We start from the raw sequence: 13,166 nt of genomic DNA on the forward strand, positions 1-13,166 counted from the left end.
TGTGCAAATCACATCATCTTTTCTGGCTTAAAAGAACAAATTGTTTAAAATCGTCCCTTTGGGGGGGAACACTTAGTGTCTTTGTTCAGAAAGAACTCATCGGGTTTTTTTGAAGCAAAAACAGCAGAAATATGCAGCCAATCAGAGACACCCAATGGAAGTATGTTTGTGTTCTGCCCAGGCTATTTGCGAATATACAACATTTTAAATCCCAGTGAAGTGACACGGCTGGGTTAACTCTATTAATGACAACAAATTCTTAAGGATAAAATATTTAAAACAGAAAAACAGTAAAACTCACAAGCAGCAAACACGTTGAAAGAAAGAGATTTGGTCAAGATGACAAGTGCAACATGGTTTTATTGTCAAACTGGTAATTAAGATATGAACTTGATTAATGCCATATCAAATCTTAATCTCCGCTGTAGTAAAGTGCCGATCAAATCGAGTTGCCCTGGGTGCCCTAGTACATTTTCTGTCTGGTTTGGAACTGCAATATGAAATCCTACAAATTATAAAAAGCCCTTTTTTCCCCTCCCTCCTTCCTCTCAACCCACATGTCTAGAGCTGAATGTGCAAACATGATGATCACAAAGCTTTACTATTCTGTGTATTGAGGCATCTTTTCTCCCTTGCTTTTCAGTCCTAGTGCTTGTACAAGACGAACCAGCTGCAGTCTGAAGTTTGATGGGAGTCGTCATGGGAGGTCTCCCGCGGTGACGGGCTGCACATGCACAGTGAGGCAAACGTTAGCGAGCCACCTGGACTTCTCTGCCGCTCAATCGGGTCGGATAAAAATTACAAAACTAAAATAAACGGTGCCGTTTAAAGGTCAGCCACGCGCGAACGTCGAGAGGTCACTTTTGGGTACGAGCCGGCACTCTGGAGAGTTCGGCCTCTGCGGTTTCTCAGTGGCCGTCCTGTGCAATATGGAATCTTCATGAGCGCCACTACATTAAACTCCTGGTCTCAGTTTGTGTAACTTACCGAAAAAAAAATTTTAAAAAAAATTTAAAAAGTCTACGCATACAACAAATAACGCATGGAAAACACACACCCACACGTCAGTCGCTCAAAAATCGTTCACTCTTCTCACAGAGTCAGCATTATGGTTTCACCTCCACCCGACAAGGCGGATTACGAAAAAAAGCAACGAAGTCAACGAAAAAAAAAAAAAAACAACCTCATGAGATATTGCACAGACAAGTGCCGGCACAGAATACAACAGTCTCTTTCCAACAGCCCAGCCTGTGCATAGGAAAAATAAAGCACTTATGGTGTTCACACACTCCATCCCCCCACCCCTTTTGTAAAGCTTTGTTACACATCAAAGTGGGAAAGATAAATTACTGTAAAATCTACTCCACTCAGCAGAAAAGAAAAAGAGCAAAACCTCTGCGTGTTGTTAAGAGTACAAAAACAAAAAAAAAACCTGATGGCTGAGGAAGAGTCCGGGTCCGTTGGCAACAGTGAGGGGAAAAGCAAAAACCTAAATAAGAACAGTAGTAGCAGGCTGAAGACTGGAGAGAAGAGAAGCAGGTGATGTTGAGACTGGATGGAAGCCAGCATGGAGAAAAATCTCTCAAGTTTCATTCAATAAATAGCATTGTGGAATATGAAAAAAAAAAAAAAAAAAAAAAAAAAAAGATTCCTCAAGCAAAAATATGTAAATTCCTCTGTTCAGTTCATTAGGAGAAACAACCAGTTATAATCCATGTTGCACCGTGATTCTAATACATCCCCGCCAACCGATGGCGGTCAGCGCTGCGGCTCTATCGGCGAATTCAGTCCATCCTGGTTAAGTTGGGTATTTAGTGTGAGTTTCTTCTAGCAAACCAAACCCAGATAACAGTCTGTTTTGTTGTTGTTGTTTTTTTTAAACACCCTGTGGGTTAAGCGTGTGTAAAGCTCCTTGACGTGTATGGTCAGCTCCCGCTCCGCTTTCTGTCCCTCGCAACCCCATTACTGTACAGTCATTATCTGTGGAGCAAGACGAAGGCTTCCAGCTTCTCGGGAATGTTCCCCCGGTAGTGGAGGCTGTGCTTGATGATGGCCCTGGCAGCGAGGCACTGCAGCGTGGTGTGGTTGATGGGCTGGATGACGTTCCGGGCCAGCTCCTTCTCGTCCAGGAGATCGCAGGCCGTCTGCTGGAAGGCGTTGGTGCTGTCGAAGTGATTCCCGCAGGAAATCAGCAGGTTCATGATGTCGGGGTGACCGTTGGATGCGGCTATGTGGAGGGGGCTGTGGGACAAATGAACAAGCTTGTTAGATTGTGCCACAGATTTACTCCCGGCAGAGTCTACAAGCAACTTGCAACAGTATTTGCACCGGAAAGCTCAGATTTCAGGGCATTTTAAAAGATGACCACAAACAGAAGCGCACAGCTGAAGTTACTCAGGGAAAGAATGTGATTCACAACATTTTGTCCACAAATTAAATGTGAACAGTGTGATCTGCCAATCCATACGAGTCTGCTTTGAAATTTCTCGACCAGCTTCGTACATCTAGACACTGAAGTTTTTGCCTGTTGCCATTTGCAAAATAGCTCAATATAAATCAGTTTGGATGGAGAGAATCTGAACTTCAGTTTTCAAAATAAATTATCAGAAAGTTGTTCCAGACTTTCATTCGAACATCCTGACTCATGAATATGGGGCAGCATTATGTACTTTCCAGGCACATGGTGCCATTTACAGAACTATTAACTATGTTACCATCAGTTATAAAAATGTTGTACATGTCAAACATGACTTGACTTTGCAATTTAACACCTTGAATCGGCCTTGTGGCTCTTTCTGACACTCTGCCTTCAGCACGTCATCACAATGTTTCTCCATTAAGCCTTTAGCAACGTTCTGAGGAGTTTTGGACTGAGAAGTAGTTCCTGTGATGATCTCAGCAGACTCTCAGTTCCACCAGGTGTATGCCAATTGCTGTTGCCACTAGTCTGGAGGAGCCGAGTGGGGGAGTCATGGGACAGCCCCCGGCGACTCCCCCACTCGGAAAGTTTCCTCTGCATATTTAAAAATGTGTGGCTAATTAGAAACTGAACTTTTTATTGCTTTCTTGCAACAAAGGACTTCTGCAGGCCACTCTTGTATGAAGATCACATTGTTGGAGAGCAAAACCTGCTGCCAACAGATTCGACCGCTTCAGCAGCTCCCAAAGATCCCATAGGTCTCTTGCAGATTCTGATTTGTTCTCAATACAACTTGAAACAAATAAAGAGATGAAATATAGAAATGTATGCTAAACTTTTCAGGCTTGAAAAATTTCCCATCCAGCTCACAAATGTGCAGTCCTTACTATTGGTCTATCACTTACTGTAAAGCTCCAGTAACATACATTTATACTGTGCTTATAGAGGCATGAATACTTTTGCAAGGTAGTGCGTCTAGCCTTTTATTTTTTTTTATATATATATAAATATATATACAAAAACAGAGGAACTGTTTAGGTCTAAGCGTTTTCAGTAAAAAGTGGACCTGTTGTCGTCTTCGTCTCGGCTGTTGACATCCGCCCCGCACTCGAGGAGGATGGACGCCACCGTGAGGGAGGGAAACTTGCACACAGGGTAGCGGCCCACGCAGGTGGTGTTGCGGTCCACTGCCAGGTGTAAAGGGGTGAAGCCGTTCTTCCCACACGGCTGGAGCTTCAGGAACCTAAGAGGGTAAAAGTTTTGAAGCGCCGAGTCAAAAACACTCAAACAACCATGAGTCATTAATCTTATGAAAGCAATCAGGATGTTGAGACTGAATCATAGTTTTTGGGTGTGAATGACAGAAAAGTTCAAAGACCTATGATGAGAACAAAGTTACACTGATCCCATTTTATAAGCAAAAATGAGTCATTTTACAATATTGGGTCAGAGAATATCACTTCAAAATGATTTTTCTCATTCTGCCACATACCTATAGATGGTTTCCTTCTTGAAATGGTCCTGCTCTGTGGTACACGGCACCTTTTCCAGGAGACAAATGAGGTGCAGGATAATCGACAAGGCCTTGCTGAGCTGAGCGGGGTCAGGCGGCATCGGCCCGATCTGTTTGACCGCTCGCTCTATCTCCAACACGCTCTTGGTCAAGATTCCCATCAGGTCCTCAAAGGACACGGATGTCCCCAGGAGTCCCTTGGCCCTGTCCTGCAGCATGAAGGAGAAGAGTTCGGCGAACGACAGCAGGCTGGAGGTCGTCATGGGGCTCAGCGGGTCCAGGTTGTTCTGTTGCATTTCCAGCGCGTACTTCCACAGGTTGATGCAGCGCTCAAAGTTTCCCGAGTCGGCGTAGACGGCGCCCCGGTAACGGATGTAGTAGGATGTGTCTGGATGCTGGGGGCCCAGGATTCTCTCCCGGATGAGCAGCGCCTGCATCCGCATCTCGTCCGGGTCGGAGATCAACCCGTCCAGCTCCTCCCCGTTTGTGACCTGAAAGGAAGATTTCAAACACTTGAATATATCTGGGAATGTCACCATGGTGAAAGCACCAAAGATTTTTTTTATTTTTTTTTATGAAATGAGAAATAATTCCTAATCAAAAAGAAGTTTTAAGCAGTCTCTTTTACTCAGCCTCCACTTCTTTAAAACCTGACAATCACAGACAGTAAAAATAATCCTCACCTCTTTAGCATAGTCGTAAGCCATGATGAGATGCTTGGGTTCCGGTTTGTGGACGGTGTTACTGTCTGTGTATCTCAGGTCCATGGCTCTCTTCCAATACTTTAACGCTCCCAGCAGATCTCTCTTCTTGTCGACGAACGTTGCTCCCAAAAGCTCCAAGGCATCAATTCGCTCCGTGTGACTCGTCTGCAGGAGGAAACAACGCGGCTTTTCCAGTAAGTGATTCAAAACACAAACTCTCACGTTCTCATGCTGACAAAACGCCTCGCACGGCTATCGGCGGAAAAGGCTGACCTGCTGGTGCGTCGTCAGGTAGTCTACGATGTTAGTGTGGCCAGTGACGCTGGCGGAGAGGAGCGGAGTCATGCCGTAGCCGTCCCGCTCCATGGTTGCGCCGTACTGCAGCAACATCCGCATGATCTCCAGGCTGCCGGACTCTGCGCAGTCATGCAGCGCCGTGTTACCTGAGATCAGAGACGACGCAGGCCTTAAAGTCAGGCTGTAGACTTATTTATATCCAGCCAGAACATTAAAAAAAATTATGTTACATCACTACAGGCTACTAGGAATTCATCTCAGGCATAATTAATAAACATATTTTCATAAGGAGTTCAATAACGCTGAAAAATGTCGTTAGTCTCAAAAGGAAAAAAAATAAATTAAAAAAATTGTACTTAACAGATTCGAGTTTTTGTAAAATTGCAGCAATAGAAATTAAGTACGTCTTGCCTTGGTTTTTATTCGTTTTATTATTTTCTTGGTATTTTACTGCCAATTTTATTATTTATCAACTTAATTTTATTTCTTATTTTATGATTTATCTACCTATGATTATATAATTATTGTGAGGCACTTTGGTCAGCCGAGGTTGTTGTAAATGTGCTATGTAAATAAACTTTGACTTGATGTGTGAACTGTATTTTGTTTTCGACTTGTTTCCTTTCTGCTACTTTGTACCGTGGCGTGTAAAAGTATTCACCTCGGATGTTTTCTCAGTTTGTCTTGTAACAACCAAAAACTATGTATTTCTTTTGGATCTTATGACACACCGACCGGTGTGTCACCGGTGATAATATACAAGAAAAAAAAAAGAAGTTGTTATAAAACACATGAACTAAAACTATTAAAAAAAAAGTTTACTAATACATCCAAATGAGATTTAGTGCTGCACAATTCAAGCTAAATATTTAATTGCAATAGTATTGCAACACTGTAATTGATGACTTTATTATTACATAATGTCCCACCACTGGTTGCTGGTTTCCATTTAACTGGCTAAATGTTTGGTTTGCAGATCTTCAACAAATGACACCTAAAATGTTAAATCCTGTCACATATTGCAGCCAAGCTGTCCCTTGCAACTGCGATGCTACAGCAAGAAATTGATGATAACTGCGGTTGGATGCATTGAGCAGGTCTAGTAAAACCCAGAGCAAAACTGCTACTTTCAAAAGTCACCCACTTAGTAAACAGAGTCCACCTGTGTGTGACTTCATGTATCTAGCTGGTCTCTGAAGGCCTCACCGGCTTATTGGAGAACATTGGTGAGCACACAATGTTCTCACGTTGAAGACCAAGGTCAAAAGTAGAGAATGCTATGCAGAAATTCTAAGTAGCTTTAGGTAAAAGAAAAACCTATAACCCAAGCTTTGAGTTGTCTGTAAGATGTTCAGTCTGTACCCAAAACAAGAGCATGGCACAACTGCAAACTTGGCAAAGCGATAGGCTAAAAAAGGAGACCATCAATTAGAGAAGCAGCTAAGACATCCATGATTACTCTGCAGAAAACCACAGCAGCGGCTGACGGGACAATCTCTGGTTGGGTTCTCCACAGATCAGGCCTTAATGGAGGAGTGGCAAGAAAATAGCTGGGATGTCCCGTTTGCAGTTCCCCACAAGCTATGAGAGAGAAACCGCAAACATACATCTGGTCAGATGAAACCATCTGGCCTAAATGCCAAAAATAAGCTAAACTAATATTGTATATCGCCTCAAAAAGGAAAACTAAACAGCACGTCTATTAAGGAACACATTTGTGGAAGAATCATGTTGCGGAGATGATTTTCCTCAGAAGGAAGAGGAGAGGTTTTTTTGCCCCTTCCTCAATTTTGTGTTTGCATTTAATCATATAAAACCCCGATGTGTATAAAAACACGTCAATAAAACAAAAAGCAAAGACAGAAGACCAAGGGATATGAATACTTCTACAACACCAGACTTACAGACTTTAGTTTTCAAAACATCTTAATGTATTTTTTGAACATTTTTAGCCTGACCTTTTCTCTTGAACATTATCAGAGCAACATGTTGTTGTTTGCCAACCCACTGACCTACAAATGAGTCAAGCATAAAAAAGGTAAATAAACCTAAAAGAATGGACCAGAGCTGTTCACACACAATTTCATCTTTTAATACAATTTCATCTTGTTTGGTCTTTTTCCCCACCAGGCAGTCTCTGTCATAGAGACATTTTTCCTTCTAATTCTTGAGAGTGCTACAAAACACATAAATGTCTCTTCATAGTTTCTAAATTGTGTCAAAATAAAAATCCTTGATTAGCTCCACTGATTATGTCTAAAATATCTCAGTCTTAAAGGGCTGATCTTTGAGGAAGCTTTTAACCAGATCAAAAATAAATCTTTCCAGAATTAAACCCACTACAATTTCTGCAGTAGATGCACGTGTTTTACCTTCATTAAAATAGGAGGCAACGATTTAAATGTACTAAAGAGCCACTTGTATCTTTTTCTACATCTATTATTCAATTTTCAGGCAAACAAAAACATACAAGTTCGATTTAGTGGTTTATGGATAAACTACAACTGAGGCTCCCACTGGATCAAAACAAGCTTTTCACAAAAACTGTGACAGCAGTTTAATATGACCGAGCCCCAGGAGGTTCAAATGTCCAACAGGTGGGATTGAGTTTCCTAACTTGACTGCAGAAACTGTTTTAACATGCTTCGTGTATTAAGGATATTGCATAAAGAATACCGTAATATTTTTTTCCTTATTTGGTCCTAATCATGCAGTTGCTACACTTTCCACTGCATCTAAAAAAGTAAAAAAATAGTGAAGATATGAAACTCTCAGAATTTCAGAGGAGCTTTGAAAACAAAGGCTAACTATGGAATATTTTAAAGCAGAAGCTAAGCCTCAACACTAACAAGTTATTGAGAAACTAAAGGAGGAAAAAGCACTGATTTAATGACAGCAGACTAGAGGTTTGCTTATTATTAGGTGATTTCTATTACTTGACTCTACCACTTTTTACTAGCTTACTTGTTAGCTTAACTAGCACTGAGCCAATCATGTTTTTCCAGAAAGAAGTCGCTCATTATAAATGTAATGGGTGGAAAAAAATACCAATGATCACAGTTGTATTGGTAAAGGAGGATACAGCTCCTGTTCAAACTCACTGAACAGAAATTAATGTTGCATCATCCATACGCTGCAATTTAATCAGGCGAGCTGAAGGTAAGCTGTATGAGAAATGTTGTTCTTTTTCTTTTTTAAATCAATGATGTGTAGGAGGTGGGAACTAATATATGCCAACCTAATACATGTGCCTGCTTGCAGGTTTGTCACTGTTCTGCAGGATTTACATGATAATTACACGATGGAGACAGATTTTGAGAATGCAACTCCCATGTCAAGCCTTCGCTGAACCACATATGCACCAGTTATTTGCTGCACACACCATATGTTACATTACGTTGTATAACAAATAAAGGATTGAGGTTCATGTAATACTATAATTTGTAATCATATACTGTTGACATGATCTATGAGTAAATGACCTGTGATCTTTCAGTGTTTCTGGAACTCTAAGTAAAAAGACTAAGTCTGATACTTCAGACACACCCAGACAGAGACAGAGCTGACGTAGCTTTCCATTGAAACCAGAAGTTCGTGTTGGTATGCTGAGTCATTTAGGCCAGAAATATGCAAATGCATCTCCATTTTTGTGTCGTATGACATTGTTTTACAAGCTGTGTGGTGGTTCTGGTTCATTTTGATGCACTGATCTGGCTAGTTTTAGTGGCCAATACTGACAACTTGTTTTCTCTGAGGTCTGACCTCCAAAATCACAACACAAAGGGAACAGATGTGTTGCTGTTTTTTTTTTTTTTTTTTTTATTGGAATCAACAGTTTGAATCCAGCAGAAAAGGAATTAAAAGATGATCTCCCTTTAACCGTTAAGGGATATGATTATGTAGATGATCAAAAAACACAAAAACTGTTGATTGATGGATTTATAGACTTGAAATTTGGTGACTATAACGATCGGTTCAGTATTCACCGAAAGTCCATTAGAAGATTGTTTTTTTTTGTTTGTCTTCATAGAGCACATCTAAAATACCCAAAACAAAATAAAGCCTGGGAAGTTGAAGTTTCTAGGAGCAATACTACATGAGACCCTATTGGCTAATGTTTGCAAAGCAGCAAATCCAGGAGCGCATTAAAACAAATTTTAAAACAATGAATTTAAGTTCTCTTTATCACCATCTTCAATAAGTTTTCCTTGTATCATTTTGAAAGTTTGCATCATGTTGGAAGCATTTTATCTTGACATAAATGTTGCCAATATAGCTGTCAGTATGCAATCAGTTAAATATGATAAATTCTGACCTGATTCTGCTAGAGGCTGGTTTTTGTTTAAAGGAAGTCGTTACTTCCTACAGTCACCCCTTGCTAACTGAGGAAGAAGAGGGATTACCGCAAAGTAAATGACTTGATGCAACTGGCTAGGCTTCCTGAAGCTGAAGATTTTTTTTTGTCTGACTTTACCCATGATTCCAAAGTCTGCATTAGCTGGGGACAGACAGCACATGTAGTTAGGCTAAAAATGTGATAAGTGTATGAAAAGTAAAAAATTAACTTGTCAAATTCTGATGGGAAAAGACCAAATCTGGACAGAAATCAAATAATGTTAGTGTGCAGACAACAGCTGCAGGCAGTAGATTGTCCATGTAGGTTTACTTCTTCTGGTTTTATTAGTAGTTGACTTTTTTTTTCTGCAAAAAAACTAAAATTTAGTTGGGCTTTAGTTGATTTTGGTCAACTGCTTATTCCATTATACCTCCCTAAGCCCTTAACTGGGCTGAGACAGTGTAGTCTGGGTACATTTGAACTTACCTTTTACACTTTTCCTGTTGACATCCGCACCTTTCTCCAGCAGGTACTGCGCTATCTCTTTGTGGCCCTTGTAACAGGAAATCATTAGACACGTGTGTCCGTGTCTGTTGGCCACCTCCAGGTCAGCTTTGTGTTCCACTAGGTATCTGACGATGTCCAGGTGCCCGTCAAAGCAGGCTGCCCTCAGGGGCGTAGAGTTGGTGAGGGTCGTGCTGTTGACAGAAGCTCCGTGCCCCAGCAGGGACTGGACCACCTTCAGGTGACCCGCCGCAGAGGCAGCCCAGAGAGGCGGCGCCCCCTCTATTGTCTCCCCATCAAAGTTCACCGAGCCTCCGACCTCGACCGGAGCGCAGCAGCATTCCAGCAGGTACTCCACCAGGTCCAGGTGGCCGTACCGGGCGGCCATCAGCAACGGGGTGGCTCCGTTCGTCTTCTCGCCCATCAGCTTGGTGACTTCATGTCCATCTTTGTTCTCCAACAGTTTCTGAAGCAAACGGAGTTTCCCGTCCCTGGCCGCGTTATACACCGCCGTCTTTAAATCCATGTCTGACGGCGAGCTTCACGGTTGGGGTCAAAGGGTAATGATGTCGGTAAAACAAAGGGGGCAAGGGTCACTTGAAGCTGGGAACCCTTTGTTTACAACCTTCCAATTTCAAGCTAACGCTAAGCTAGTTAGCTTCCGTTTTGTTATTAAGAGCCCAGAGAGGTACGAGGCTGTTAACAGATCAGCCTTTGCACTTTGGCATCAGTACAGTCGGTTATGTGAAACTTTAGGTCTATTAATAACCGAGTCGTTTCAAACGACCCTTGATGATCAGGCGGTACATTTAACGACGAGCTAGCGAGTTAGCTAATAAACTTCCTTGATCGATGAAGCTCGAATACTGTTCTACTTTTCACCTCTTTACTGCTCGTCTGTGCGACTCTCTCCCGCTGGTGTATCTTCCTCTCCTTCGTCAGCTCTGTTCCCTTCGCTCGTCATTGTTCCACGGCATTTCACGGTTTTTATATCCTCCTTCTTAGGGCCGAAGAGAAGAAATTCACCCCCGCCCGTAATCCCGTGCTACTGCCGCGGCTGTTAGCCTAGCCTGGAAAACGACCGAAAGAGCTGGGGATATCCCCCAGTGTCAGAGCGGAGTGTTTCCTCTCACACGCGTCAAAAAAAGCAAAAATCAAAAGGAAACTGATTCTATCCCCTAGAAAGGGGAGGGTTATACTCTTCCGGTGAAACCACTCAGCGAACTGACTCGGTGGAATATTTCCCAAAGAGGTAAAACGTAAATTAGGGAGCCTAACCGCCCACGAGCAGACCGGACGATCACGACTCAGTTTCTGTCAAATCACAAGCTCAACGCAGTCTTTTCTCTCCTTAAAGGGGAATGACTGACGGGCCACTGTCCAATCACAGATCGGGTAGCTTGTTACGTAGTCGATCGTAGGAAACTAAAGTTGGGAAGAATACTGAGGCAGACTAAAGGTGTACTGATCAAACTTTGGCAAATATGCGGCTTATTAAAACATGAGCTTGGAGGAAGTAAAAATATGTGCGTTGCCAGCTGAAATTTAAAAATCAGATTACCAAAAAATCTTATTACAATTGTTTAAAAAAATAAAATAAAATCCGGAATCCAAATAGCAATTCCACCCGCAAAATTAAAAGAAAATCTAATTGATCAAGTGTCTTGCAAAAGTATTCATGCTGACTGAATTTTTTAATTTTAAAAATGTGTGATGTTACAATACTCGGATTTTCTAGTTCAACACAAAGAAACGCAGAATTGTGACGTGTAAGGAAAATAAAGCATTTTTATTATTACAGGTAAAACCAAAAATGTTACTTTCGGCCAACATGCAAAGCACATTGTAAAATGGAAAACGTACATCGCACATTTTCTTGAACACACCATGATGAAACATGCAAATATTACCATGTTGTGGGAATACTGTTCTTCTGTAGGGACATGGCTCATGCTCTTGGTAGGAAAACATATTGAGCTGCATACTAAGCAAACATGGAGGAAAAGTTGTAAAGACTACAGAACTTCATACTGTGGTGGAGGCTCTACCTCCAACTGGACAACGATCCTAAACATCCAGCAAGAGCAACAATGGAACGATTCAGATCTAAGCATATTTGTATGTTAGAATGACCCAGTCAAGGCCCAATGGAGAATTTGTGAAAAGGCTTGACAATTCATTTTTATAGATGAAATCTTTCGAATCTGTCTGAGGATGAAGTATAGGCAAAACGTTCAGTGTATAGATGTGTAAAATTAGTAGACATATGTCAAATGATTTGCTGTTGTCACTGCAACAACTGGTGGATGTGTTAGGCTGAATACTCATGAATACCATACTTTGCAAAGAAAGATAAAAATCTATTTGCCTTCTTTCCACTTCATAATTATTAAGTTTGTCTGTAACCAATGTAATGACTAAAGTTTACCTATATTAAAAAATATAGTTAATATAAAGAAAAGTTTGTTATATCTCAGTGCAATGAGATATAATAAACATTGCAATGCAATGAGATGACTTCATGTAGGCAGCAGCAGAAATAAAAATAGGAAAATAGAGCATAATGAAACATAATGTGACTTAAACAAGAGAAAGCAAACAGACATAATTTGTCTATTATAAAAGCACAAATAAGACCAAAATGCATGTGTGCACGATGAAGCAATATGAGTAATTTGCAAATGGTGGACATAATTATGTTGTACAAATATATACTGTGTGGGACTAAGTATTCTTTACTGCTTACATTTTATTGGAACCTTAGGGGACACAAAAACAGTCATTTTTAAGGTCTAAAGCTTTTAATACACAACCTTGATGTGTAAAAATGTGAATTGGTAAGGACAATATTCTATGGCAGATTACGTCAGCCTTTTAGAAGTGCAACGCACTCATATCCAACTGCGAGTCAATATCTTTTTGCATGTTTAAACGTAATTGTTGCCTTAGTTGATAATTTATTTTTTTCTGAGAGGGGAAGGTAGTCTCAATTTAAAGTATAAATCAGGGGTGCCCAAAGTCTGTCGTGGAGGGCCGGCATCCTGCAAGTTTCAGTTCTCTCCCTGGTGGTAGTAACAACCTTATCAGCATGTCAATGTTCTTCTTAGGCCTTCTAACGAGTCATCATTGGATCCAGATGTGTTAAACCAGGGGGAAAACTAAAACATGCAGGATGTTGGCCCTCGAGGATCGACTTTGGGCACCCCTGGTATAAATGTTTCCATCTTTTTCTACTGTCTTCCAAACAATGGGCAATGTTATAGAAACGTTTAATTGGATATGACGACTTTTCCATTAGCTTTGGTAATACCGCCCCCTACAGGTTGACAGAAAGATTACCAGGAGGTACGGCTCTTTAATGTGACTTTCTTCACAAAGTGATTTAAAAAAAAG

General features: G+C 41.1%; 1 protein-coding gene across 1 annotated transcript; it reads right to left on the reverse strand.

Annotated features, from left to right (window-relative positions):
- Positions 1 to 342: 342 nt before the first annotated feature.
- fem1c (fem-1 homolog c) lies at positions 343 to 11,102 on the reverse strand. The gene is made up of 6 exons (XM_032578798.1): positions 9,756 to 11,102; positions 4,910 to 5,079; positions 4,616 to 4,801; positions 3,912 to 4,423; positions 3,486 to 3,662; positions 343 to 2,241 (listed from the first exon to the last, which is right to left on the reverse strand). Exons 1-6 carry the CDS (start codon positions 10,297 to 10,299, stop codon positions 1,977 to 1,979), a joined length of 1,854 nt encoding a protein of 617 aa, XP_032434689.1. The 5' UTR covers positions 10,300 to 11,102; the 3' UTR covers positions 343 to 1,976.
- Between the last annotated feature and the right edge of the window lie 2,064 nt (positions 11,103 to 13,166).

The sequence above is a fragment of the Xiphophorus hellerii genome, chromosome 12 (genome assembly GCF_003331165.1).
Source record: "Xiphophorus hellerii strain 12219 chromosome 12, Xiphophorus_hellerii-4.1, whole genome shotgun sequence".
In the NCBI taxonomy this organism is placed as follows: domain Eukaryota; kingdom Metazoa; phylum Chordata; class Actinopteri; order Cyprinodontiformes; family Poeciliidae; genus Xiphophorus; species Xiphophorus hellerii.

Coding starts and splice junctions, on each gene's coding strand:
- fem1c (XM_032578798.1), bottom strand. CDS start 10,299: ATGGATTTAAAGACGGCGGTGTATAACGCGGCCAGGGACGGGAAACTC. Junction 5,080..9,755: donor CAACAGGAAAAGTGTAAAAG/GTAAGTTCAAAT, acceptor CTCTGATCTCAG/GTAACACGGCGCTGCATGAC. Junction 2,242..3,485: donor CGAGACGAAGACGACAACAG/GTCCACTTTTTA, acceptor TTTGTCCCACAG/CCCCCTCCACATAGCCGCAT.